Source organism: Artibeus jamaicensis, unplaced genomic scaffold (assembly GCF_021234435.1).
Source record: "Artibeus jamaicensis isolate MK-2021 breed Jamaican fruit bat unplaced genomic scaffold, CSHL_Jam_final contig_589, whole genome shotgun sequence".
Lineage (NCBI taxonomy): Eukaryota > Metazoa > Chordata > Mammalia > Chiroptera > Phyllostomidae > Artibeus > Artibeus jamaicensis.
Window position 1 is genome coordinate 2,064,236 of NW_026521896.1, and position 27,049 is coordinate 2,091,284.

The window sequence follows — 27,049 nt, forward strand, 5'->3', positions numbered from 1 at the left end:
CAGTGGGTTGAGTGCCGGCCTGTGAACCAAAAGGTCACTGGTTCAATTGCCAGTCAGGGCACGTGCCTAGGTTGTGGGCTAGGTCCCCAGGAGAGGATAGAGGCAAACACACATTGATGTTTCTCTCCCTCTTTCTACCTCCCTTTCCTGCTCTCTAAAAATAAATAAATGACATCTTCAGAAAAACTGATGGTACAAAAATATATGACCCTCAGATAACTTAGGAACCTGACCCCAGATTCCACTAAGAAAAAACCAAAGAGCTGGTGGCACCCTGCCGACCGTTGTTAGGATTCCAAGGATGATGTGAGATGGGAGCCCTGGAGGAACCACGGAGAAGACAGCGAGCTAATAACAAAAAGCAAGTTTACTGAAAGCAGGGTCCCTTGGGAGCAAGGGAGGGGAAGCAGCAAAGCTGAGTTTGCATTTGGGTTGTTCTGTGCAGGGTTTTTATATAAAACCTGCGCACTTTGGGGAAGTCTTGTCTATCTCTGGGTGTATCCAAACCGTGCCATCCAGCCCCCGGAACCTGCCTCCCAATCGTCCACTTGGGTGTTGCCCCACGCTGGTCTGCCTGCTGATTTTCTGTTTTGCAGACTCAGGCACCTCGTATGCAGCGTCAGGCCAGACTGTCAGTAGCCACATGACCTGGGGAAAAAGAAAACACACCTCATAAGTCCACCACAAAAATATAATCACCCCTCCACTCTTTATTAAAAAAGAAAGCCTTGTTTCTTTTCTATCAGCTTCCTAAAAAAAGAAAAACAAAACCCCCCAAAACTAGCGGGCGCATGCGCATCTGAACAACGATGCAGAAGTAGACACCAAGAAACCCAAAAGAAGAAAAAAGTTCACAGGATCCCTCCCCACTTCCCAGCCAATAAAAGGCCTTTCTCTCAACTCCTGGGAGCACATGTTCCTCTTTTCAGTCTGGGGGCAGGTTCCCTTGAGCACAAGCTTAATAAGCCTTTGCCTAACTCTTTTTTTTTTTCCCTTCTTCTTCTTCTTCTGGAGGAATAGAAATGCCAATTTCTATCTCTGGGTAGAAATAAAGAGAACCCAGGTCTCAGGTAATACCCCCAGTATCATTTTTTTCCAGGTGAAGAAAATGAGGTAACCCTTCCAAATTTGCCTATGGCCTTACACACACTAGGGCCATACTCAGAGAGTCACTCCTCTTCCCCTCTTCCCCTAGTCATCTCCCCGCCCGCCCAGTACACACTGCTTGATGCGTGTGTGGGTAACCTGTCTCCTTCAGCACCATTGTGAGCTCTCCCTGGTGCCTTTTGGATCTGAGACTTCCAGGTTTCCACTCCCTGAGCGGTGCAGGTTCCCTGCTCACCCACTGATTAAGACCAAAATGCCAATTTAGTCAGTCTCGAGTATTCGCCGAGTGGGATGTAATTCCTAGAAGAAGCACAGTTCCACTCATCCCTGTTGGACAACTCATGGCAGAGTGTCATCTCTGACAATCTTCCACTTGGGCGGATGCCTCACCCTTTCCGGCTCTAGACTACAGTTCCCAGTATTTCTTGCGGCTCCAATCAACTTCCGGCAGGGACGGGGCTACCCCGCTTACCTCCCTTGGAACACACGTAGGACTCCTTGGGATTGGCCAGATCTTGTCTTCAGGGTGTGGGATCTGCGTAGTGTGGAAGCCGCACTCCGAGACTGCAGGTGGCTCTCGAACACTGCTGGCAGCAATTTGGGGAGGGCACCGGGCTGTGGGCTTGGCCTAGTATTTGCGCTAGCGGAAATCTTAGTGACGGCGCCAATTTGACCAAACCGATCCGCTCGGGACTACATTTCCCAGAGGACCCCGCAGGGACAAGGCCTCTTCTTCCCTCGCGTGTGTTATTTTGGGCCTCCTGGTAAGGTGCTGTGCAAGGTGAGCGTTCTCGATCTTTGGGACGCGACTGCACTACTCTGGTGCATCCCTGAGGGTTTGAAGGGACGGTCCGTGCGGGTCCGGAGTCTCAGGCCTGCTTCAGATGGTCAGGCTGGGGCGAAGTGCGGGGATTCCATCTGTACTATTGTGACCTTATGTGACTGTGTGGTGCTCTGTGCATGGATGTGATTGTATATCTCGTGGTAGGCGTGTCATTGTGACTGTGACCGTGCGAGGAGCTCTGTGTACAGGTGTCAGTGTGGATATATACGTTGTAGGTGTGTGATTGCGACAGTATTACGGTGCTGTGTGTAGGTGTGACTGTGGCCCTGGGGTGGGGCTGTGATTGTGTGCATTCGTATAACTTTGTGTGACATTTTGTGGGAGGTAGTAGAGGGAATGTACATAATCTGTGATGATGTGGCTGTGATTGTTATCCGAGGGCTGCGTGTTTGTAATTGAGGTTGTGTGAATGTAGGCGGCACTAAGTGTACTGGATGTCTGTGACTGAGGATGTGTGAGCAGGATCATGTAACTGTTTGTGGCACTCTCTGAGCAGTGGGAGGGTGCTTGTAATTGTACCAGGGAGACAATGTGTTGGTGTGTGAGTCCAGGACGAATTTTGGTCCCGGACAGCAGACTTTTCCAGTTCTAACATTCAGAATGCTCAGCACAGCCTCGACTCCTCTGACCTCTCTCCATGGGTGGTAGGTTTAGGAGACCTGCCTCTGATCTGGCGAGCTGGCATCTCACAAGAAAAACCTGGCATCTATTGACTTCTTTCTCCTTCCCCAGCTCTGCTTCTCAGGAGGTCCTCAGAAGAAGGAGAAATGGCTGCTGGCCAAGCCAAATACAAGGTGCATTGGGGTTTCCTATTTGCTCTTTTTCTCTGGGATGGTCTTGCTTAACATATAGGCCCGTTAAATGTCCTCTTTCTACAAATTAACACTTAAGAAAATAATGAGAATACCTGAGGGCAGACACACATCTCAGTATACATCCTCATTTTCTACTAAATAATGTTTGCATATTAATTTAGGAAATAGCTTAGTTACATCTGTGTGCTAAGTTTTTGCTTCTTAAACACACATGTACGTACCACAAAACATGATTATTTTAAAGACTGTGGAAAGTAGGAAGTTAAAAAGAGTATAGCCGGTCAATATTTTGATCTATTTCCTTCTAATAAGTTTCCTATGCATATATTGTGTATATTTTTTCAACATTGGAATTTTACAGTGTTTACCATTTCATAGCTTATGTTTTCACTAAAATTTATTTGTTGCTATTATATAGTTTCTTCTTCATTCTTTTAAAAAAGTTCTGAATATTACAAGCACATACATGCACAAAAGTGCTTAAATATAAGCATAAGAGCATAGTTTATAAGCATATAAGCATAATTTAAGAAGTATAAAGAGAAACTCTGTATAATAAAATGTTTAAAAAATATCTTATTGATTATGCCACTTCACTTGTCCCATTTCCCCCCCTTTCATTCCCCTTCACCCTGCAGACCCCCTCCCCCACCATTCCCCCCTTTAGTTTATGTCCCTGTGTTACAAGTTCTTTAGATTCTATATTTCCCATACTGTTCTTGCCCTCCCCCCTCTATTTTCTACCTACCGTCTATGCTACTTATTCTCTGTACCTTCTCCCCCCTTCTCCTCCTCCCACTCCCCTGTTGCTAACCCTCCATGTGATCTCCATTTCTATGGTTCCACTCCTGATCTAGCTGTCCTCTTAGTTTGCTTTTGTTTTAGGTGTGGTTGTTAATAACTGTGAGTTTGCTGTCCTTTCACTGTTCATCTTTTTATATCTTCTTTTTCTTAGGTAAGTCCCTTTAACATTTCATATAATAAGGGCTTGGTGATGATGAACTCCTTGAATTTGATCTTACCTGAGAAGTACTTTATCTGCCCTTCCATTCTAAATGAAAGCTTTGCTGGATAGAGCAATCTTGGTTGTAGGTCTTTGGATTTCATGAGTTGGAATACTTCTTTCCAGCCCCTTCTTGCCTGTAAGGTCTCTTTTGAGAAATCAGCTGACAGTCTGATGGGAACTCCTTTGTAGGTGACTGTCCCCTTCTCTCTTGCTGCTTCTAGGATTCTCTCCTTCATTTTAATCTTGGCTCATGTAATTATAATGTGCCTTGGTGTGTTCCTTCTTGGGTCCAACTTCCTTGGGACTCTCTGAGCTTCCTGGATTTTCTAGAAGTCTATTTCCTTTGCCAGCTTGGGGAAGTTCTCCTTTATTATTTGTTCAAATAAATTTTCCACGCATGGCTGTTCCTCTTCCCCTTCTGGTACCCCTATAATTCAGATGTTGGAGCATTTAAACATGTCCTGGAGGTTCCTAAGGCTCTCCTCATTTTTTTTGAATTCTTGTTTTTTCATTCTTCTCTGTTTGGTCATTTTTTTCTTCCTTCTTGTTCACTGGATTGATTTGAGTCCCAGTTTCCTTTCCATCACTATTGGTTTCCTGTGCATTTCCCTTCATTTCAATGAGTTTAGCCTTCATTTGTTCCTCTAATTTGTGACTAAAATCAACCAGTTCTGTGAGCATCCTGATCACCAGTGTTTTGAACTGTGCATCTGATAGGTTGGCTATCTCTTGGTCGCTTAGAAGTATTGTCTCTGGGGCTTTGAGGTGTTTTTCTGCTTGAGTCAAAATGTTTTGGTCTGTTTGAGCCTGTTACATATGAGGGGAGGAGCCTTAGTTGTTCACCAGGGTGGGGTGACCCAGTCACTGGTTTGTGATGCTGTATGTGGGGGCAGGGTCAGAGAGGGGCAGTGGCATTTGTTCCACTCTCTCTAGGATTCCTGTCCCCTCTGCCGCTTCCCACAAGCAAATTGGGCTCTTCTGGTGCTGGTTCCTGGGTATGTGGGCTTGTGCACCCTCCAGAACCCTATGGGTCTCTCCAAGGAACTCTCTGTGAGCCTGGGAGCTTCTCCTGGCACCTGGACCCCAAAAGTCTTTGCAGTCGGTGCTTTTAGGCTTTATTTCGTGGTGCTGTGGCCCTGGTTTGCTCTGTCTGTCTCACTGCTCGCTCCTCTGCCTGGTTTATCTGTGCACCAATGTGTGACCGCAGTCAGCCAACTGCCTTGTGCCCCCACTGGGTCCGTCCCTTGCCACCCCACACCTGGGATCTGCCCACCACCACCTATACTCCTGGCTCGGCCAGCCACCTTTCCTGCGGGATCCTGGTCTGCCAGCCACTGCCTCTGCCCTTTTTACCGACCTGGCTGAATGGCAGTTCAATTTTCTGTTTGGTTGTGTTTTTGTTACTAAAACTTTGTTGTCTTTAAACTTGGTTGTGTGAGGAGGTCCAGTGTTTCCACCTGGGCCTCCATCTTGGCCGGAAGCCTTGTATAATAAAAACTTGCATCAGCACTCCAGAAACCCCAGTTACTCCTATACACAGGAAAAAAAAACAAAACAAACTATTGTCTTCACCTCTTTAGGTAATCTTTATCCCGACTTTAAGGTAGTAATTATTTGTTAAATAGTTGACCACACATTTACACATTACTAAAAGATACAGTTTAGTTTTTACATTTACCTTTGTAGAAATAAAATTGTGCTGCGTAATGAGTTTTGAGTCTTGCTTTTCTTACACAATACTATGTTGCTTTAGGATCAGTCTTGTTGTGAGTTGTTAAATATAGCTATAATTTGGATGTTTGTTATTTCCTGTTTTTTACTACTTTGAAAGGATTGCTTTGAACATATAAGTGTCCTGGTGCACGTATAGATGCTTTCCTAGGGCATAAACATGTGACTGGAATTGCTGGGCTTTATGATATATGTGTATCTTTAAATTTCCTAGATATTGCTGAACTGATTTTCAGTATGCTTGTACCAGTCATCCTGTATTCTCTCTAATACTTGGTTATTGTTTTAATTTTGGTAAATCTGCAGATATAATGTGTATCATATGGTTTTAAAAGTATAACATATGTTGCCCAAAGTACAGAAATCAGAGTACATGGCTGATGAATTTTATAAAATTAGCATATTCATTTAACCAGAACTTTTGAATCAGTTGAAATAGAACATTACCAACATTCCAGAAGCCTGATTCTTGTCCTGTCCACTCACTACCCACCTCTCCCAAAGTTAATCGGTATTGTGTTCTATGGTCATAGATGAATTTTACCTATTCTTTGTACAAATAGAATCCCACAATATCTCCTCTTTTGTGTTTGATTTCTTTTGTTCAACATTAAATTTCACATGTAACATGAATGTGTTATGTAATAATATGATATAGTATGGAAATTTTATTCATCTACGTTGCTTCACCTAGTTGTAGGTCATTTATTATTATTGTTTAAAATTCCCTTGCATGAACATACCACAGTTTAGTTATTCATGCCCTTATTGATTGCCATTTCGGTTATTTTCAGATTGGGGCTACTATGGACAAGGCTTCTATGAGCATACTTGCACACGTCTTTTGGGGCACATATGAATGCATTTTTATTGGGTATATGCCTAGGAGTAAAATTCTGTGTCATAGGTACATATTCAGCTTTAATATATACTAACTATTTTCAAAATGGTTGTATTAATTTACATTCTTGACTTCATTGTATGAGAATAAACTTTACAACAAGAAGTTTTACTAGAGATAAAGAGTAATAGTTAATAATATAAAGGTTACACCATCAGTAAGATATTACAGTTCCAAATGTATGTTCCTTCATAAAATGACTTCAGATATATTTGACAGAACTGAAAGAAGTAATAGACAAATCTCAATCATAGTGGGGGATTTTTAGCACTATTCTCAATAGCTGATAAAACAATCAATAAAAACCCAGTAAAGTATATAATATTTGAACAGTGTGATGGACAAATGTGACGTAATTGATATACATAGCACAGTGTTCTTTACAACTTCAGTATATATTATTTACAGATGCATATATGCCACATATCCAAATAGATCACATTCTGTACCACAAGGGAATTTCAGAGCATTTGTTTCCATTTTCCAGGCAAAGTCTCTCCTGCTCCCCAGACCACGTGGCCAAAGGGAGCACCCCAAAGCCGCTGGTCCTCTTACACCAAAGCTGCAGGGGTCTACACTATGGCCAAAACTGCATGGCTCTTCTCTCTGCAAAGCTGTGGAGAGGGTAGGGTCACCACTTTGCCAAAGCTGAGTGGTGGTTCTCTGCTAAAGCCACATGGCGGTTCCCCCTACTAAAGCTGCAGGGGTCCCCACTCTGCCAGAAGTGCAGGGCTCTCCTCACTGCCACAGCCACAGCCACGTGGTCCTCTCTGCAAAGCTATGCGTGGCTCTCTCAATGGCTGCCGAGTCTGGGTTTTAAGTCCCCCCGCCAGTCTTCCTCTGCAGCCCCATTTCTGGCTCCTCCTGCAATCAGTCACACATGCCAACACTCCCATATCCTCCTTCTAGCTTTACTGGGCTGCCATAGTGACTCTGGGCAGGTGCGACTCCCCATGTCATGGAGCCAATCTTCTCCAAGCTCTCATGCAGGTGCTGTAACTTGGGGGACCTGCCCCTAGTTACGTCTTGGTGAAAGTCACTTCCATCCCCCTGGTTCAGCTATTTAACATATCTGTGCAACCAGTGAAAGGTTATAGATATGTTAAATGACCATGTCAGAAGTTAGCTGCAGTGTTGCTGTACAAAACAGCCCTCAATGGCCCTGCTCCATTTGTCCCTTCCCCCAACTCACACCTGTTGGGGGGAAGTGGGGAGGACATCTTCTATGTCTTTCTAATATTTCCTGGACACCTTGAGTTCTGGACCCCATTCCAAATCCCTTTTTGGGCCCCCCTTGGCAGCACCCTGTTACAAAAATAGAACTACAAAGAAATCCAAACATGTATCATCTATGATTCATCATCAGTTCTAAGGCTCACTTTTATTTCTCATTTCAACATATCTGAAGTGAGGTAATATGTAATTTCTTTCTTAATTAGCATGTAAATTAATGGTGTGTTTTAAGTCTCATGAAATATATTATTCATATGTCACTTTATACTCCTGTGTCACCTCCTCTGGGGGAAAATTAAGTAGGATTTATAACTCATACCTCACACTAAAATAAAATTATAATTGATAATCCTATGATCTTTTACCAAATACTCATAATAAACTAATTAATTAAAGATTTACATGTATGAGTAAAAGCATTAAAGTTGTACAAAACAGTGAAATTTATACAAATATGTATAGATCACAAAGATCTTACTCAAAGGTAGAAAAGTTGACATTTTGACTGTTTTGTGCGGCAAAAACACATAAGCAAAGTTAAAACATTTTTTTCTACAAAACAAAGCTAAGGTGTAAGAAAGAAGAATGCTTCTGTGTAGGTATGGGTACAGGTCTGTGGTAGGGAAAGTTGACTGACTTCCTTGGGTTTGGAAAGTGAGAAGACTTGATTAGGGAAGTCTTTAGTTCTGATCAGGGGGCACTGTGTTCCTGGCCAAAGGGTGCCATTTGGATGAATCTGCCCTCAGAGGAGAGATCTGCTTACAGCAGGTCATAGCAGCTCTTTCTTGGGTTCAGAACAACAGCATCACTAGATGGGGACGGCCTGGCCTGAATTACATGGTTGAATTACAGGAACCTGGGTCGTTTGTGTGAAGGAGAGAGAATCTGTACTCTGTATCCCGTGAACCTACTATACAGGATCTGTCTTGCTGTAGCTAAGCCTGGGGTTTCTGGGGTTCGTGAAGGAGTAGCATATATCTCCTAACTAGAGTTATATATCATTGGACTAAGGAAAGTGGAGATAGTTTTTACCTGTTCGGTCTGAGAGCTGCAAGGCCGTATGGTTTCTAGAGCATTTCATTGCTTCCTCAGGCCTACCTTCTCAGAACACTATCCTTTTGTAGGAAAATGGCCCCAAGGAGGACTGATAATCTGCAATACTAAAGCCATGGCCCAGGTGAGTTTATGTTTTTCTTACTTTCTTGATATTATTTTCTTTTAATTTTTAAAACAATTTTTTGAGGACATGTGAGCATTTGATTTTCTTTCTGGCTTTTTGTCTAACAGGGTTCCCCTTCAGGATCCTGGTCCCCATTTTCTCTCAATGTAGCCAGAAAATTCTTTACCATTCGTAAATGCCCCTCTTCTTTTGACTCACGATTGATGTTTCAATTCAGTAAATAATTGACCATCTTTCCTCAGCCCTCAGGACTATGATGGAGAGGAAATGTATTGTCTTAAAAGAAACAAAAGTAGATTTGTTTCAGGTGGAGGTATGAGTTACTAAGCTGGGAACAAGCATTGAAGAGCCAAGATTATCTCTACAGATCAGTATTCTCCAGTAAGATAGGATGGAAGATGGTAGATTGTTGAAAGATCTCCTGGTTTATGAGGCTTGGAAGATTGGGGAGTTAGTATTTTGGCTGTTACAGACAGATCTCTGTAAATTTTTTAGAGCATTTATGAGGAAATCCCAGTGTGAGGTGGAACAGGAAGTGTAGCTTATAATGAATTTCAGTATGAATGACCAGTTTTCTTTATCTTAGAAATATAGGTAGGAATGATAGATGGTTACAGTGAGTTCAGCCAATTAATAAGTTGTTGAGATCATACTGTCAGAGGTGAGAAGAACCTTCTAAATCTGCCCAGTAATACCTGTATTATGGAAAATTCTGGCATCAGAAAATAATTACTAAAGAATTTGTACTAATAGGAAGTTATTTGTAAAGTAAGTCCCAAACATGAACTAGAGTTTATGAGAAACTTAAGAGATGCTCTTTTGGAGATATTGGTGTTTTAAAATGTATTTATGAAAATGTTACATTACAAATTCAAGGACTATTAAGAGTAGGGCCCTAATCTACCACTTCATCTTACTCTCTAAAGGCAGATACCCTCATCTCTTTCAGCTGATTGCAGTGGGACTGATCCACATTGTACATTAATATTCCTATGTTGGTATTTCTTGATTAATAAATGTTTAAATATTATCTAGTTATTTTTTGTCAAGTATGTGTGAATTCAGATGTGTTATGTGACACTCTGTACTTCCTTTCCCTACAACAGAGTGATGTCACCATTTTCTTTAAATCAGTGCTTTACTTGATTAGGATTAAAATATTCAATTGCCCCTATACTCTGCCATCCTACCTTTAAAAACTTTACTGTAATAAAGTTCAGGCACAGAAAAGTAGTCTTATAAACTATCATATATTTACCATTCCACTTCAATAATTATCAATTCAAATTCAATCATGTTTCATCTATTCAGCTGCCTCTTTCTTCCTTGCCAACTCCCCTACCCTCCCTCCCACATGCAACACTATTTTGAAACAAATAGAAATAACTATGTCTCTCTAAGAGATAAGGATTATATTTTAAATAACTATTATGCTATATTACACCTAAAAAGTTAAAATAATTATTAATATCATCAATATCTAGTCAGTGTCCATATTTCCATAATGCTCAAAATTTTAAATGATTTATTTGAATTAGGATCTAAATAAGGACTGTGTACAACAATTGATATGTTTCTGAAGTATATTATTTGTAGATACCCCTTCTATCTTTTATATTTCTGTGCAGTTTTTGATGTTGAGAAAAACTTATTCGTTTGTTCACTGATTGTATTTCTGTGGTATCATTTAAATGTTTTCTGAGAATTGGTAGTTAGGTCTTGAAGCTTCATCAGATTGAGCTGAAATATTTTTATGAAGAATATCTCATAGGTGGTGATGTGGGATTCCATTAGAAGGCACATTATAACTGGCTTTTCTTTTTATATTAAATCAGTTTTTACAATGAGATGGTTTCTTGAAATCCTGCAAAAGTGACCAGTAGTTTTTCATTCAGCATTGATGATCATGGATATCAGTAGTCAGTATCATGGATATAAACATTTTTGATCTGATCAGTCCATGACATTAGATCTCCAAATTATACTATTTTTGGCCAGTGGGAGGCCAGTGGTTGACTCCTGAGTTCTTTTAACCTGGTTCTAATAGTTTTTGATATCTCTCTTGCTTTCTGATATAACAGAATATTCAAACTCATCTTTTAATTTCTGAATCCATCCTGAAATCATCTCTTTTCCCAAAGAACTTTGGTTCCTTTGATTTGAATATGGTACTTAGAGACTACAATCTAGACACTAGCAATGCTCATTGCTACTGTCTAGACCTTTTTAAAAAATTTAAGTATGGCTGGTATACAATCTTCTATTGGTTATATTAGTTTCACCTGTTAAATATAGTGATTCAGCATTATTATACCTTTCCATTTAAAAAATATATATTTTACTGATTATACTATTACAGTTGTCCCATTTTCCTCCCTTTATTCCTCTCCCGCGTTCATACCCCTATAACCTTCATTCCCTCCCTCAGTTCATTTCCATGGGTCATACGTGTAAGTTCTTTGGCTTCTCCATTTCCTATACTATACTTTCCTCTATTTTCTACCTTCCATTTAGCTACTTGTTCCTTGTACCTTTTCTCCCAATCTCCCTCTTCCCCTTCCCCCTCCCCACTGATCACCCTCCCTGTGATCTCCATTTCTGTGATCTTGTTTGAGTTTTTTGCTTAGTTCATTTTTTTTTAGGTTTGGTTGTTGACAGCTGTGAGTTTGTTGTCATTTTACTATTCATATTTTTTTCTTCCTTTCCTTAGATAAATCCTTTTAACATTTCATATAATAAGGGCTTGGTGATGATGAACTACTTTAACTTGACCTTATCTGTGAAGCACTGATTTAATCTGCCCTTTAATTCTAAATGCTAGCTTTGCTGGATACAGTAATCTTGGATGTAGGTCCTTGCATTTCATGAATTTGAATATTTCTTTCCAACCCCTTCTTGCCTGCAAGGTTTCTTTTGAGAAATCAGCTGACAGTCTGATGGGAAATCCTTTGTAGGTGACTGTCCCCTTATCTCTTGCTGCTTACAGAATTCTCTCCATTTTAATCGTGGGTAATGTGATTATGATGTGCCTTGGTGTACACTTCCTTGGGTCGAACTCTTTTGGGACTCTCCGAGCTTCCTGGACTTCCTGGAAATTTACTTTCTTTACCAGATTGGGCAAGTTCTCCATCATTTGTTCAAATAAGTTTTCAGTTTCTTGCTCTTTCTCTTTTCCTTCTGGCACCCCTATGATTGGGATGTTGGAATGTTTAAAGTTGTCCTGGAGGTTCCTAAGCCTCTCCTCATTTTTTTGAATTCTTGTTTCTTCATTCTGTTCTGGTTGAGTGTTTATTTCTTCGTTCTGGTCCAAACTGTTGATTTGAGTCCCGGTTTCTTTCCCTTCACTGTTGGTTCCCTGTACATTTTCCTTTATTTCACTTTTCACAGCCCTCACTTTTTCATCTATTTTACAACCATACTCAACTAATTCTGTGAGCATCCTGATTACCAGCGTTTTCAACTTTGCATCTGATAGGTTGACTATCTCTTTGTTGCTTAGTTGTATTTTTTCTGGAACTTTGACCTGTTCTTTCATTTGGGCCTTTGTTTTTTTTTTTTGTCTCGGGTACCTGTGCATAGTAAGATGTGGAGCCTTAGGTATTACCCAGGCCAGGTAACTGTCTTTGCTGCATTGTGGCACTGTATGTGGGGCAAGGATCCGAGAGGGAACAGTGCCTCTTATTCAGCTCTCTGCAGGCTTTCAGTCACTTCTGCCACTACCCAAAAGCAAATTGGGCCCTTCTGTTTCTGATTCCCTAGTGAGTGAGTTTGTGTATGTTCTAGGACCCTGTGGGTCTCTCCAACAAACTCTCCTGTGAGGCTGGGAGTTTCTCCTGCTGTCTCAACCCCCTCAGGTTTTTTCATCAGAGGTTTTGAGGCTTTATTTCTCTATTCTGGAACCCTGGGTTGCATAGTCTGTCTCGCTTCCCACTTTTTCCTCCTAGTTTATCTGCACACAAATGTGGGACTGCACTGTCTGCCAGCTGCTGTCTTGCCCACCCAGGTGCTCCAGACACTGCCTTGCCACAAGTCCTCTCCACCAAGCTGCCCATCTGCATCTCTCCTACTGGCCTAGATGAATATTTCTTTAACTCCTTGGTTGTCAGACTTCCATACAATTCAGTTTTCTGTCAGTTCTGGTTGTTTTTTGTTTTTAAATTTGTTGTTGTCCTTTTGGTTGTGCAAGGAGGCACAGTGTATCTACTTATACCTCCATCTTGGCTGGAAGTCCCCCCTTTCCATTTGATCGCCCTACTAATTCTAATAATTATCTGTCACCATGTAAACTTATCACAATATCATTGACTATGTTCCTCTTCTACTTTTCACCCTTTCCCTGCCTTCTCTCTTCCAGCAGCCATCCCTTTGGTCTCTGTTTCTGTGATTCTGTTTTTGCTTTGTTTGTGTGTTTGTTCTTAGATTCCACATATAAGCGAAGCCTGTATCTGTCTTTCTTTGCCTGACTTACTTCACTTAGTACAATACTCTCTAGATCCATCTATATTGCAAATGATAAGATATCTATTTTGTGTGTATATATACATATCTTCTTTACCCATTTATCTGTTGGTGGAGGTTGTTTACATACTTGGTTATTGTAAGTAATGCTACAATGAATACAGGGGCACATATAGCTTTTCAAATTAGTGTTTATGTTTTCTTTGGATAAATACCTAAAGTGGAATTGCTGGGTCATACTGTATATGTTTTTAGTTTTTTGAAGTATTGCCATACTGTATGTGATGGACCTAGTCTGAAAATTTTTTTAAAGATTTTATTTATCTTTAGAGGGGAGGGGAAGGAGAGAGGGAGAGAAATATCAATATATGGTTGCCTCTTATGTGTCCCCTGCTGGGAACTGGCCTGCAACCCAGGTATGTGCCCTGACTGGGAATCGAACCACGACCCTTTTGTTTGCAGGCCCATGCTCAATCCACTGAGCTACACCAGCCAGGGCTGAAAATTGTTTCTTTTAAAAAATTTGTTATTGTTCTATTTTTTTATTTAAATGATTTTATTTTTCAAATAAAGTAGACATATAATATACTAGTTTCAGGCATACACCCCAGTGATTAGATATTATATATGAAGGGGGACCCAAAAAACATGTAATTTATTTATTAAAAAATGTGTGTTTATTCTTTCATGTAACCTTCAGTAACCTTCAAAGTACTCTCCATTTGATGCAGTGAACCCATCAAGACTTTTTTCCACTGCTCAAAATAGTTTTTGAACTTGTCAATTTTGATAACTTTTAGCGCTTCTGCCATTTTTTGTTTCACCTCTTCAAAATCAGGAAAACATTCCCCTTTGAGGATTTTATCATCTGGAGAAACAAACAAACAAACAAAAAAAGTCACTTGAGTGAATAGCGAGGGTCAGGCATGGATATCATGTCATTTTGGTCAAAAACAGATGAATGCAGGCACATTCATAAATCACTCAGCATGAAATGGACAAATGCAGCTTCTCACAATGCTGTCAGCTGGTGCACTGATACAGATGTGTTCCTGTGACATTTACCTAGCTGAGGAAACCTGGACTACAACCGGCCTGCCCTCCAGAAGATAGAGTGATCATCTCAACAAATCTTGTAACCATCTGACACCATACATAGTTATTTGTGGGGGAGCTTTGTCCAGCAGAGCTCCCCTGGCAGCTGTGGATGAGAATAAGTCAACCAAAACATGATCTGCTTGGGGAGGAAAGGCTGACCAGTCTCTCAGAGGAGAAAGGCCTTGAGCCTCTTTGTCAGTGGGCTTTTAACAGGTTTAGTTTACATAGGAATACAGGGCATATATGTGAATCTCAACAATCATTGTCAGGCAATAATGATCAAACAACAGATAACATTCAAAGAACTCTGAGGGCTTATTCTGAGTCAGGGTCAGATAGGGAGAGCGACACCATAAAACTTTGGGAAACAAACTCATTATATGTTGGGACCCTTAACATTTAAATTGAGGGTATTTTTAGCAAAACAGGTTTCACAGGATTTTATGCATTCTTTCTCAGGCCTGATCGCCCCTGGGAACCATGTTCCTGCACAGGGCTGCTCCACCCTCTGGCATTGGTTAAGGCATGAATCAGGTGGGGGATGTGGGCAGTCAAGAGATTAGGAGGTTTTGTATAGATAGAATGAGAATTCAGGCTATAACAAAGCCAAGGGGTGAAGGTCCATCATCCCTTTTCTATAGTCTCCTAAGTCCTTCCCTGATGGCCCCTTTGCCACTGTGCCTGTCTTAGGTTGTTCCTTCCTTGATGAATCTTACCCATCATTGACTATCCTCCAGGGGCCAAGCAGGGTGCAGTAAGGGGGGCAAAGGCTGTGCCCCGGCCAGGAGTACAAGTTTTGTCTCTTTACTGTCTTATGGTCCTAAGGTCTTTTTATCCAGTCTTAGTCGTGGGAAGTTACAGCTTCTGAAACCAGGCAGGGTGGTTCCCAACAGTTATTAGAATATTATCATTTTTTTAAAGATTGTATTTTTTCATTTTTAGAGAGAGGAGAAGGTCCCCCATACTGGGGATCCAGCATACAATCCAGACATGTACCTGAGATTGGGAATCAAACTGGCAACCCTTTGGTTCACAGGCCAGTCCTCAATCCACAGAGTCACACCTGCCAGGGCTTGATGTGGTTTGTTTTTTTAATGTAAAATAAACTGATTACTTGCTTCTGTGTCAGAGATCCAAAGATTCTGATTCTCAGTGACACCAGTATACTTGCTTATTTGTTTACCCCACAATAGAATAGAATAGTCTGAAGTATTTCTTTTATTACACAAGTATACTTATGTTTATTGTTTCAGGAATCAGTGATGTTCAGGGATGTGGCAGTAGATTTCTCTCAGGAGGAGTGGGAATGTTTGGACCCAGCTCAGAGGGACTTGTACAGAGATGTGATGCTGGAGAACTATAGCAATCTGCTGTCAATGGGTAAGGTCATCCATATCAGTAATTTAGAGTTCTCCTCTGGAATGTCTCTTTCTTCCACAGTGAATTTTTCAGCTGCTTTTTGAATTACCAGCTGAATTTCTGCTCCCTATTTCCAAGTAAATGTTTGGAGATAAAATGAAAAGGAAGAGTGGAAAATGAGAAGCTCCATTTGGCTATAGCTGAAGCTTCATCTTCTTTCTTTGACTATTCCTGTAATGGCATCTATTTTTTGATTATCAAGGGACTGGATCTTATTTATGGATTCAGTTTACTCACAGCATAATCACGTTTCATATCTTTTCTTATGAGCAGGACTTTACATACCTAAGCCTCAAGTTATCTCCTTATTGGAACAAGGGAAGGAGCCCTGGATGGTTGGCAGAGAGCTGACAAGAGGTCTGTGTTCAGGTGAGTGAGAAAGGATTGAATAAATCAGGGCATGACAGGTAATAACTCAGTTGATCAATGAAGAAACAGTATCTTTGAGATGTTGTCTTGGAAGCTTCTATCAAAACACTAGGCCCGTGGAAAAAAACTTAAGTTCTTCTAGCATGAGTTTACAAATGACCTGTTTCCATTCCTTCCCTCACTTGCTAGTCTTTCTATTACTCTTCTCCAGCACACCACTTAATTTCAAGTAGAAGGTGTTATTCACTTCCCCTCCAAAGAAAACTTTCACCTGTATTTAAGATTCAGTTCCTTGCTAGCTTTTCTTCCTCTTAAACTCATCTAAATGTTTTCTGTTACCACACCCGAAATAAGATTTGTGTGTGGATGTACACATGCATGTGTGTATCTGCACTGCTCCTCCCCTCCAAAAAACAGTCCTCATTAGAGCTGCTGGCATTGGGTTCCTGCTATTGTAGCTGGAGCAGAATAAGCAAAGAGGGAATTGTGTGAAAGGGGATCAGCAAAGTAGAAGGATGTGCTAGATGCAGGTAGGAGGGAGGGTGTACCTGCCAGTATTGGGGTTTTGTGGACCTAGATATGGGCTTTGAATTCTGTTATGAATGAGGCAGGTGTAAAGCTATTTTCTTCAGAATGAGATCATATGAGCATAGGAGTGACATGTTTTTAAAGGATCACTCTAACTCAGAGGTTGCTATTTCAGGATTCCTTTGTATAGCATTCAGGGAGTCCATGAATTAGAATGACAAGAAAAAAATGCATCATTATATTTAGTAACCTCTAAGTGAAATATAGCATTTCCTCCAATTATGATGTATGTAGCAAATCATAATATTAGTTCTGTGACTTTGACATGAATGGAAATCAACATACTGTATTTATTTATGCTCATCACTATTTCATAACTCCTGTAGTACTTGGCTCACTGCTAGGTCTTACTATTTAATATCTTAATAATAAGAAAACCTCCAGGAAGAGGGGAGAACCCCTGTGAAGGCCTTTTTAGGAGGGGAAAGCTTGGTGTGTTTCAAGAACTGAAAGAAAACCAGTGTTCTGGGCCCCGTGAGCAAGTGAGAGTAGAATGTGAGTTAAAGTTGGAGTGACAGATAGGATCCACATTGTTCAACCTTTGCCCCTCATTGTGAGGAGTATGGACTTTGTGTAGTAAAATGCCAAGCCAAGATTTGGTCCCTTAATAGAATAAAGACTGTGAAGCTTGTCTGTTCAGGTGACTGGGGAGACTGGGTTAGGAGGCTATTATAATGGTCTGTGTAAGATGATTCAGGTTTGAATGAGGGCATTGGCAGTAGAGATAGAAGAGGGTAGTTTTAAAAGTTACCTAGGAGCTTAAGTAGATTGAAGTTGCTTAAAAATCATACAGAGTTAGAAGAATAAAAGATTATGCTGGAATGATTCTCTGTTTTTTGCTAGAGATGTTCTAATAGGCTCCGTTTTGATGTCTTCAAACCATTTAATTAGCTTAAAATTTTTATTTTTGGTAAGAAATTCTTTCGTGCCCTGGCTGGTGTAGCTTAGTGGATTGAGCACGGGCTGCGAACTAAAGGGTTGCAGGCCAAGTCCCCCAGTGGGGGCCACGTGAGAAGCAACCACACACTGATGTTTCTCTTTCTCTCCCTTTCTGCCCCCTTCCTCTCTCTCTCTAAAAATAAATAAACAAAATTTAAAAAAATTATTTTGTAATAATACCTGTCAAATACTGAACATTTTGTTCAAAGAGAATTACAAATATTTTCCTCACCTTCCCAGTAATCATGAGTTAATGATTATCTCCCTTTTACAAATAAAGAAATGGGAGTTTAGAAAGGTTAAATAATTGCCTTGGAACACATAATGAGTAAACATCAGAGCTGGGGCTCAGCTTATCAGTCTGCTTCTGATTGTTGTCATCTTTCCATCACAGTATTTTGTACACTCTTTCTTTCTGTCTTCCTTAAACTTTAGTTCCCATTCTTTTCAGTCACTGCAGTGATACATGAGCAAGAGACTCTTGAGATCGGCATCACAAAATTCCAAAGCAAACACTGTTTTCCCTTAATCACCAACACATGACGTATTCTGTCTTCCCTGTCTGCCACTCCCATCAGAGTAGCCCAGTACCTTAGATCCCATGTGGCTTACGCTCTGTGATCTCTCACATTTCATTCAAAATATCCTTTATTATGGAGCCTATTCTGTTTCTTCCCCAACTGAGTCTGCTGCAGTTTAATTCTGACACTAACTACCCACAGTTAGCATAGACCTCACAGGTTAACAGCAAAATCCTACATGATACTGCCCTTACTGCAGATGCCAGCTGCAAGTATCATCTTCAGACCTCCCACACTTCTGATCAACTGGCAATAAAGCTGAGGATTTCCATGACCCCTCCCTGCAGGTTCATTGATTTGCTAGAATAACTCCAAACTCAGGAAAGCTTTATGCTTATAATTATAGTCTTACCATGAAGGATTCCTGTTAAGCCAAAGTCTGGTAGGCTTCCAGATGCAGAGATTCAACACCCTCTCCCTGTTGAATCAAAGTGGATCATCCTTTTAGCATTTAAGTATTTTTGCCAGCTAGAAAGATCCACTGAGCTTTAGTGTCCAGAGTCTTTATTGTGATTTAATTATATTGACAACATTGGCCACTCAATTTCTGATCCCTCTTGTGTCTCCAGAGGTTAAGTAGCTGAAAGTCCCAAACCTCTAATTACATGCTTGGTGTTTCTGGTGACCAGTGTCTATCTAAGGACCCACTATGTGTCACTTCATTATCATAATAAAAACATTCCTATCACTCAGGCAATTCTAAGAGTTTTTGAAGCTCTGTGTTATGAACCAGATTCAAAGACCAAATTTATTTTTTATCATATCAGGAGCCCAAGAATCTTCTCCTATATAGATTTATTCCTCCCAGGAGGCCTTTAATGGAGGTCAGGAAATTATCCATTTCATGTAATACATAAATGTATAGTAAAATCTTACACTTGGTTTCTTATATACCCAAATATGCATGCTTATATAGATATATGTAGAACTAGTCATTTTTTTCATATGCTCAAGCATGTACCAACCTTTCCTGATGATTCTGATCCACATCAGCATTTGAGAATAATTGTGGTTTTCTACTTGAATAGTCTCTTCCTTCTGCTTTCTGTATTATACAGTCATGCACCACTTAACCACAGGGATATGTTCTGAGAAAGGCAGTGCTAGGTGATGTCATTGCTGTGTGAACATCATAGGGTATACTTACACAAACCTACATGGCATAGCTTACTACTATAATTGTGTGTGCTATACTTTTACACAGCTGGCAGTGTAGTAGGTTTGTTTACACCAGCTTCACCACAAACATATAAGTAATGTTACACTACAACCTTAGAACAACTAGGACATTGTTAGACAATAGGGATTTTTCAGTTCCATTGTATATATGAGATTGCCATTGCATTTGTGGTCCATAGCTGACTGAAATATCATTATGGTGTACATGACTGTATCTCATTTCTATACATTTTGTCCATTTTTCAGATTAAACAGATATACTTGAGAATTGTATGTCATTTACTACCACATATTTTCACTATAGTTTTTTAATTTCTATTATAAAAGTTGAACTTTTCACAAATGGGTGGAAAGAATATTTACCATTTTATTTTCTTTTAGATCTGGAGTCAATGTGTGAAACCAAGTTATTATCTCTAAAGAAGGAAGTTTATGAAATAGAATCATGCCAAAGGGAAACAATGGGACTTACAAAGTATGGTCTTGAGTACTCCAATTATAGAGATGTTTTGGAATATGGAAGTCATCTTGACAGACAACTGGGATATCAAAATGGACATTTCAGTCAAGAAATATTTACTCCTGAATACATGCCTACATTTATTCACCAGACATTCTTTACTCTACATCAAATAATTAATAATGAAGAGAAACCCTATGAATGTAAGAAATGTGGAAAAGTCTTTAGTCTGAATTCACAATTTATTCAACATCAGAGAATTCATAATGGTGAAAAATCTTATGAATGTAAGGAGTGTGGGAAATTCTTTAGTTGTGGCTCACATGTTACTCGACATCTGAAAATTCATACTGGTGAAAAACCCTTTGAATGTAAAGAATGTGGAAAGGCCTTCAGTTGTAGCTCATACCTTTCTCAACATCAAAGAATTCATACTGGTAAGAAACCCTATGAATGTAAGGAATGTGGGAAGGCCTTTAGTTATTGCTCAAATCTTATTGACCATCAGAGAATTCACACTGGTGAAAAACCCTATGAATGTAAAGTGTGTGGGAAAGCCTTTACTAAGAGCTCACAACTTTTTCAACATGCAAGAATTCATACAGGTGAGAAACCTTATGAATGTAAGGAATGTGGCAAAGCTTTTACTCAGAGCTCAAAGCTTGTTCAGCATCAGAGAATTCATACTGGTGAGAAACCCTATGAGTGCAAGGAATGTGGCAAAGCCTTCAGTAGTGGATCAGCACTTACTAATCATCAGAGAATTCACACTGGGGAGAAACCCTATGATTGTAAGGAATGTGGCAAAGCTTTTACTCAGAGTTCACAACTTCGGCAACATCAGAGAATTCATGCTGGTGAGAAACCCTTTGAATGTTTTGAATGTGGAAAAGCCTTTACTCAGAACTCACAACTTTTTCAACATCAGAGAATTCATACAGATGAAAAACCGTATGAGTGTAATGAATGTGGAAAGGCCTTTAATAAATGCTCAAACCTCACTCGACATCTGAGAATTCATACTGGGGAAAAGCCCTATAACTGTAGGGAATGTGGGAAAGCATTTAGTAGTGGATCGGATCTCATTCGTCATCAGGGAATTCATACTGATGAGTAATAGAAGTTAGTTGTCACCTCCTTAAATATTTTAAACAAAAAATAATGTTTGCGAGTTACCTTTCTCACTATTTTTATTTCTTATTATATATGTATATTTTTTAATCCAAACATATTTCATTCTGTGTTATGAATTCAAATTCTAAATTGGCATTTACCTCCCAATATTGTACTAATTGCAGATGTTCAATAATTTCAATAATTTTTTCTTTTCCATTAATTTGTTCTACCTTCTTAGTGTTAACATTATATTCTTCTTTATATTTGGTTGTATTTCAGGGCTACTTTTTCTGATCTACTTATTTGTGCTTACACCAATATCACACTGTTTACATTGTGTGACCTTGTATGTTTCAATTCCTTGTGGAAATTTAACTTTGTTTTTGAAGCCATTGTTAATCTTTTTGTTTCACAAATTTATATTATAAAACAGAAAACAAGAAACTAAAAAGCCAATATTAATTGTAATGACATTAACCATAGATGACTACTCTCAAGTGGTAGAACACATCCTACCAGACTGTCTTTAAAGAAAGTGTAGTTGTGATAAGCATATCATACCTTCACTTGCTTTTATCATGCCAAAAAAATATGATTGTCATTTCAGTAAATGTGGATTATTATTATTATTTATGACATATATAATGGTTTTTTAAATTTACTTTATTATTCATGTTACATTTAAAATCTGCCCTGATTAGTATGACCCAAAATTTATCTTTGTATGCTTGTTTTTGATTTTAAACCATGTATTTTAATTGCCTCAATTATCCATGTCTTCTCCTTGTAAACTATTATGTTTTTTTCATCAACCCTAATCCCAATGTTAAACTATAAAAGTAATTAACCACTATTATCAAAGTGTCATTTATTCTTCCAGATATGTTTTACTTTTTATTGATAGATGTGAGTGGCATTTTGTTTCACATGTTTTATTTCATATATAGTAAATATAATTATGCTCTGTATTGGTTGTTGTAAGGATTCAATGAATTAACATAAATTTGAAGTATTAGAACTTTTTCTCTGACATAGTAAATGCTTAGTAAAAATTGTCCATTGTTATCATTGATACACCAATTTTCAAAATTATATTTCTTATTTTGGGGAAGTATTTTAAACATATTGTTTACCTTTGTATAAATCAAAGAATTTGTAATAAAGAGGAATGTATTGCATATACAGAAGCTCTTCTCATCCCTCATTATTGAGCATGGAATTTTGAAAGGACAGGATAAAGTATGCATCAGTAGTCTGCGTTCAGACTTTATCTTTCATGCTGCACAAAGATGAATACCAGTCTGAAACCTTGTGGATATAATGAGTGACAGTAAGATAGCCATCAAATATTCAAGTATTAATTCAGTGTCCCCTTTGATCAATATGGATTAAGGAACTAAAATTTTAATACACACATTAGTTAAATGTGAATGAAAATGATAACACAACTGAAAAACCTGGGAGTGGCAAAGTTATATTGGAAGTTTTATAACCCAATATGCATACATATATTAAAATACTAGGAAGATCATTAATAAATAAAATCAACGTAAAACCCAAGGAGCCAAAACAAGCAAAAAAAATTTTTTTGAGTGTGTAGCAAAAGGCATTATTAGATATAAAATGCAGAAATAAGTGAAAACTAAAATAGAAAATTTTATTATTTGACTTAAAAAAGGCAAACTTTTGTAGTTCATGTGAGGAAGAGTGACAGACAACACTGAATGAGAAATAGAAATGATAGCCTATTTAAATTTAAAAGGACTTTCTATGATGAAAATGTTCTGGATTAGTGCTGTAGGTTGCGTAACTTGGTGAATATACTAAAAAACACTTAACAGTATACTTTAAAAGTGTGAATATAATGACATGAATTTTATCTCAATTAAAAATCTTAAAAGTTAATATTATAGACATTTTTATAATATATCTTAAAATTTGGACAAAGCCTGTGATTTTTATAAAGAAATTAAATTGACAATTGTATATTTCTGACCAAGATGGAGATGTAGGTAGATAGATTGTGCCTTCTTGCACAACCAAAAGAAAGATAACAACAAATTTAAAAACAAAAAGCAACAAGAACTGCTTGAAAATCAAACTGTATGGAAGTCTGACAACCAAGGAGTTAAAGAAGAATTTATCTGCCCTGGTAAGAGGGGTGGAGATGGGCGTCTGGGGCAGAAAGGATTCACAGCAGGTGGCAGCTGGCAGACCAGGTGGTCCCACATTTACATGCGGATAAACCGGGAGGAAAAATGGGGGCAAGACAGATGGTGCACCCAGGGTTCCAGCTCAAGGAAATAAAGCCTCAAAACCTCTGACAAAACCATGGCAGTTGAGGCAGTGGGAGAAACTCCTAGCCTCACAGGAGAGTTTGTTGGAGAGATCTGCAGGGTCCTAGAATGTACCCAGACCCACCCATCTGGGAACCAGCACCGGAAGGGCCCAATTTGCTTGTGGATAGCAGAGGTAGTGACTGAAGGCGAGCTGAGAGCTGAGCAAGTGGCACTGTTCCCTCTCACTCTTCCCCTATATACAGCACCACAACGCAGCACAGGTGATTGCCCTGCCCTGGCTAATACCTAAGGCTCCATATCTTACTACATAACAGGTGTGCCAAGATGAAAAAAATGGCTGAAATGAAAGAACAGATCAAAACTCTAGAAGTACAACTAAGCAATGAAGAGATAGCCAACCTATCACATGCACAGTTCAAAATACTGGTAATAAGGATGCTCACAGAAATGGTTGGGTATGGTCCCAAAATAGATGAAAAAGTGAAGGCTATGAAAAGTGAAATAAAGGAAAATGTACAGGGAACTCACAGCGACACCAAGAAAAGGAAACCAAGACTCAAATCAATGATTTGGAGCAGTAAGAAGAAATAAACATTTAACCAGAACAGAATGAAGAGACAATTCAAAAAATGGGAGAGGCTTAGGAACCTCCAGGACAACTTTAAACGTTCCAACATCCAAATCATAGGGGGGCCAGAAGGAGAAGATAGAGAAAGAAATTGAAAATTTATTTGAAGAAATAAAGAAGGATAAATTCCCCAATCTGGCAAAGGAAATAAATTTCCAGGAAGTCCAGGAAGTTCCGAGAGTCCCAAAGAAGTTGGACTCAGAGAAGAACACACCAAGGCACATCATAATTACATTACCCAAGATTAAAGATAGAGAATTTTTAAGGCAGCAAGAGTAAAGGAGACAAGGACCTACAAAGTAGTTCCCATAAGACTATCAGCTGATTTCTCAAAAGCTTATAGGCAATAGGCTAGAGAAAAGTATTCGAAGTCATGAAGACAAGGACCTCCATCCAAGATTATTCTATCCAGCAATACTAGCATTTAGAATTGCAGGGCAGATAAAGTGCTTCCCAGATAAGGTCAATTAAAGCACTTCATCATCACCAAGCCCTTATTATATATGTTAAAGAGATTTATCTAAGAAAAAGATCGAAACTATGAACAGTAAAATGACAACAAACACAATTGTCAACAACCAAACCTACAAAAACAAAAACAAACTAAGCAACAACTAGAACAAACAGAATCAGATAAATGGAGATCACATGGAGGGTTATCAGTGGGGAGGGTTATCAAAGAGGAGGAAGGGGGAGAATGAGGGGGAAAGTACAGGGAATAAGTAGCATAAATGATAGGTACAAAATAGGGAAAGGTTAGGAATAGTATGGGGGAATGGAGAAGCCAAAGAACTTACATGTACGTCACATGGACATGAACTAAACGGGGTGGGGGGTTTCAGGGGGTGTGTAGGGCAGAGGGGAACAAAGGGAATATGGGAAAACTGTAATAGCATAATCAATAAAATACATATAAAAAGTTTTCCAATGTGTAGTTTCAGTTTGGTGCAGCAGGGTATTGAGCTAACAGGTCTCAGCCTGCATTAAAGAAATAACCAATAGGTAGTGAACAGAAAATAAAATGTACAAAACAACTGACAACTATAAAATCTTAATACTTCTTTCTGAAAGGAGCATTTTAAAATTAGACCACAAGATACTTTAAATGTCACATAGCTACTTAAGAAGGCATCAAACTAGATATAATTATAGGTAAAATCTATGATGTTTCAGGAACTCTTCCAGGACAGAGTAAAATATGTTAGCAAGTTATCTACTTTTATGAATTTATCATAATTCTAATGTTAAAACTTTCTAGGAAAACACAAAAAATATAGTTGACCTTTGAACAACATGGTTTTGAACTGTGTGAGTTTACTTATGTGCAGATTTTTTTCCAATAAATACAGTCAGTGCTATATATCCAGTTTTCAAATCTGGACATTCAGCCAAGTGTGGGTTGAAAAGAGTATTTTTGCATTCCAAACCATGGATTCCTAACAGTTTGTTGGGAATTTTTAGTGTATGTCTGTGTGTATCTGTTGTTCTATTACATTTGTCCCCTAACAGATTTTTGATCCACAGTTGTTTGAATCTGCAGATGTGAAGAACCAACTTTAGTTAAATTTGGGGAAAGTCAAAAGTTATATGCAGATTTCTGACTGCAGGACAGTCAGGGCTCTAATCCCAATCTTGTTTAAGAGTCAACAGTACGTCTAGAATCAGTTATGAAAATGTGATGTTATACATAAATCTCTTAATCAATTAAAAATATTTGTCACAATCTGAATTTAGGAGCAAAATGTTTCTGATAAAGACTTATTCAAACTTCCTACTATGAAATTTGGAAATCAAGTTGATTTAGGTAACACAGTATTCTTTAGTATACTGTGTTACCATTACCTTGGCAACACAAGGTAATTACCAAACAATTTCTAGAGTTCAAATAACTAAAGCACTACAAATAAAAATATATTATTGAGCCCTAATATCTTATTAGAGGTGGCCTTTCTTTTGCTTTGCAGTTTTTTTGAAGACGTTAAATTTATTAATTTTTTAATTTTTTAAAATTTTATTGATTATGCCATTACAGTTGTTCTCTTCCCCCCCCTTCATTCCCCTCCACCCTGCACCTCCCACCCCTATCTACCATTCCCCCCCTTTAGTTTATGACCATGTGTCTCAAGTTCTTTGGATTCTATATTTCCCTTACTATTCTTGCCCTCCCCTATCTATTTTCTACTTACCATCTATGCTACTTATTCTCTGTATCTTTTCCCCCTCTCTCCCCCTCCCACTCCCCTGTTGCTAACCCTCCATGAGATCTTTATTTCTATGATTATGCTCCTGATCTAGCTGCCCTTTTAGCTTGCTTTTGTTTTAGATGTGGTTGTTAATAACTGTGCATTTGCTGTCCTTTCACTGTTCATATTTTTTAATCTTCTTTTTCTTAGATAAGTCCCTTTAACATTTCATATAATAAGGGCTTGGTGATGATAAACTCCTTGAATTTTATCTTATCTGAGAAGCACTTTATCTGCCCTTCCATTCTAAATGAAAGCTTTGCTGGCTAGAACAATCTTGGTTGTAGGTCTTTGGATTTCATGACTTGGAATACCTCTTTCCAGCCCCTTCTTGCCTGTAAGGTCTCTTTTGAGAAATCAGCTGACAGTCTGATGGGAACTCCTTTGTAGGTCACTGTCCCCTTAGCAGTTTTTGATAGAATGGGATATATTTGATAAATAAACTTGAGTTATCCTACGGCATTATCACTACACTAATTCATTTATACCCTACATCTCAATTGAAGAGCCTTGAAAACATAGATAATGAATCATATCATTGCCATGAATTTTTTCTTAATTTTTAAATTTTTTTCTTCAAAGCTACACTACTACTCTGGTCTTGATGTAAAACACAGCATTCAAGATGATATGGGTATTAGATTGTATAGAGTTAAGCTTTCCTCACAAGAAAGTAACAGCTGAATTATAAATACACTCTACATTTTCTTAGTAAACTACTTTATTTTTATTTTATTTTATTTATTTATTTTTAGAGAAAGGGGATGGGAAAGAGAAAGTGGGAGAGAAACACCAATGTGTAGTTGCCTCTCATGTGTCCCCTACTGGGGACATGGTCTGCAACTGCTGGGTTC

At 38.9% G+C, this 27,049-nt stretch overlaps 1 protein-coding gene across 5 annotated transcripts; it reads left to right on the plus strand.

The window, feature by feature from the left end:
- Window positions 1–1,596: 1,596 nt before the first annotated feature.
- LOC119055783 (zinc finger protein 383) lies at window positions 1,597–22,184 on the plus strand. 5 transcript variants are annotated; one of them, XM_037154054.2, is made up of 6 exons: window positions 1,768–1,888; window positions 2,684–2,745; window positions 8,762–8,814; window positions 15,627–15,753; window positions 16,066–16,161; window positions 19,830–22,184. In XM_037154054.2, exons 3-6 carry the CDS (start codon window positions 8,806–8,808, stop codon window positions 21,023–21,025), a joined length of 1,428 nt encoding a protein of 475 aa, XP_037009949.1. In that variant the 5' UTR covers window positions 1,768–1,888; window positions 2,684–2,745; window positions 8,762–8,805; the 3' UTR covers window positions 21,026–22,184. The 5 variants fall into 5 exon arrangements, with proteins under 5 accessions (XP_037009952.1, XP_037009947.1, XP_037009948.1 ...); XM_037154058.2 differs by having other exon boundaries at window positions 1,781–1,888; window positions 8,730–8,814; XM_037154057.2 differs by lacking the exon at window positions 15,627–15,753 and having other exon boundaries at window positions 1,597–1,888; window positions 19,830–22,183.
- Window positions 22,185–27,049: the final 4,865 nt, after the last annotated feature.

Excerpts from the sequence above, each read along its gene's own strand:
- LOC119055783 (XM_037154052.2), top strand. The coding sequence starts at position 2,719 with ATGGCTGCTGGCCAAGCCAAATACAAG. Across the intron at positions 15,754-16,065 it reads TAGCAATCTGCTGTCAATGG|GACTTTACATACCTAAGCCT; the intron begins GTAAGGTCATCC and ends TCTTATGAGCAG. Across the intron at positions 16,162-19,829 it reads GACAAGAGGTCTGTGTTCAG|ATCTGGAGTCAATGTGTGAA; the intron begins GTGAGTGAGAAA and ends ATTTTCTTTTAG.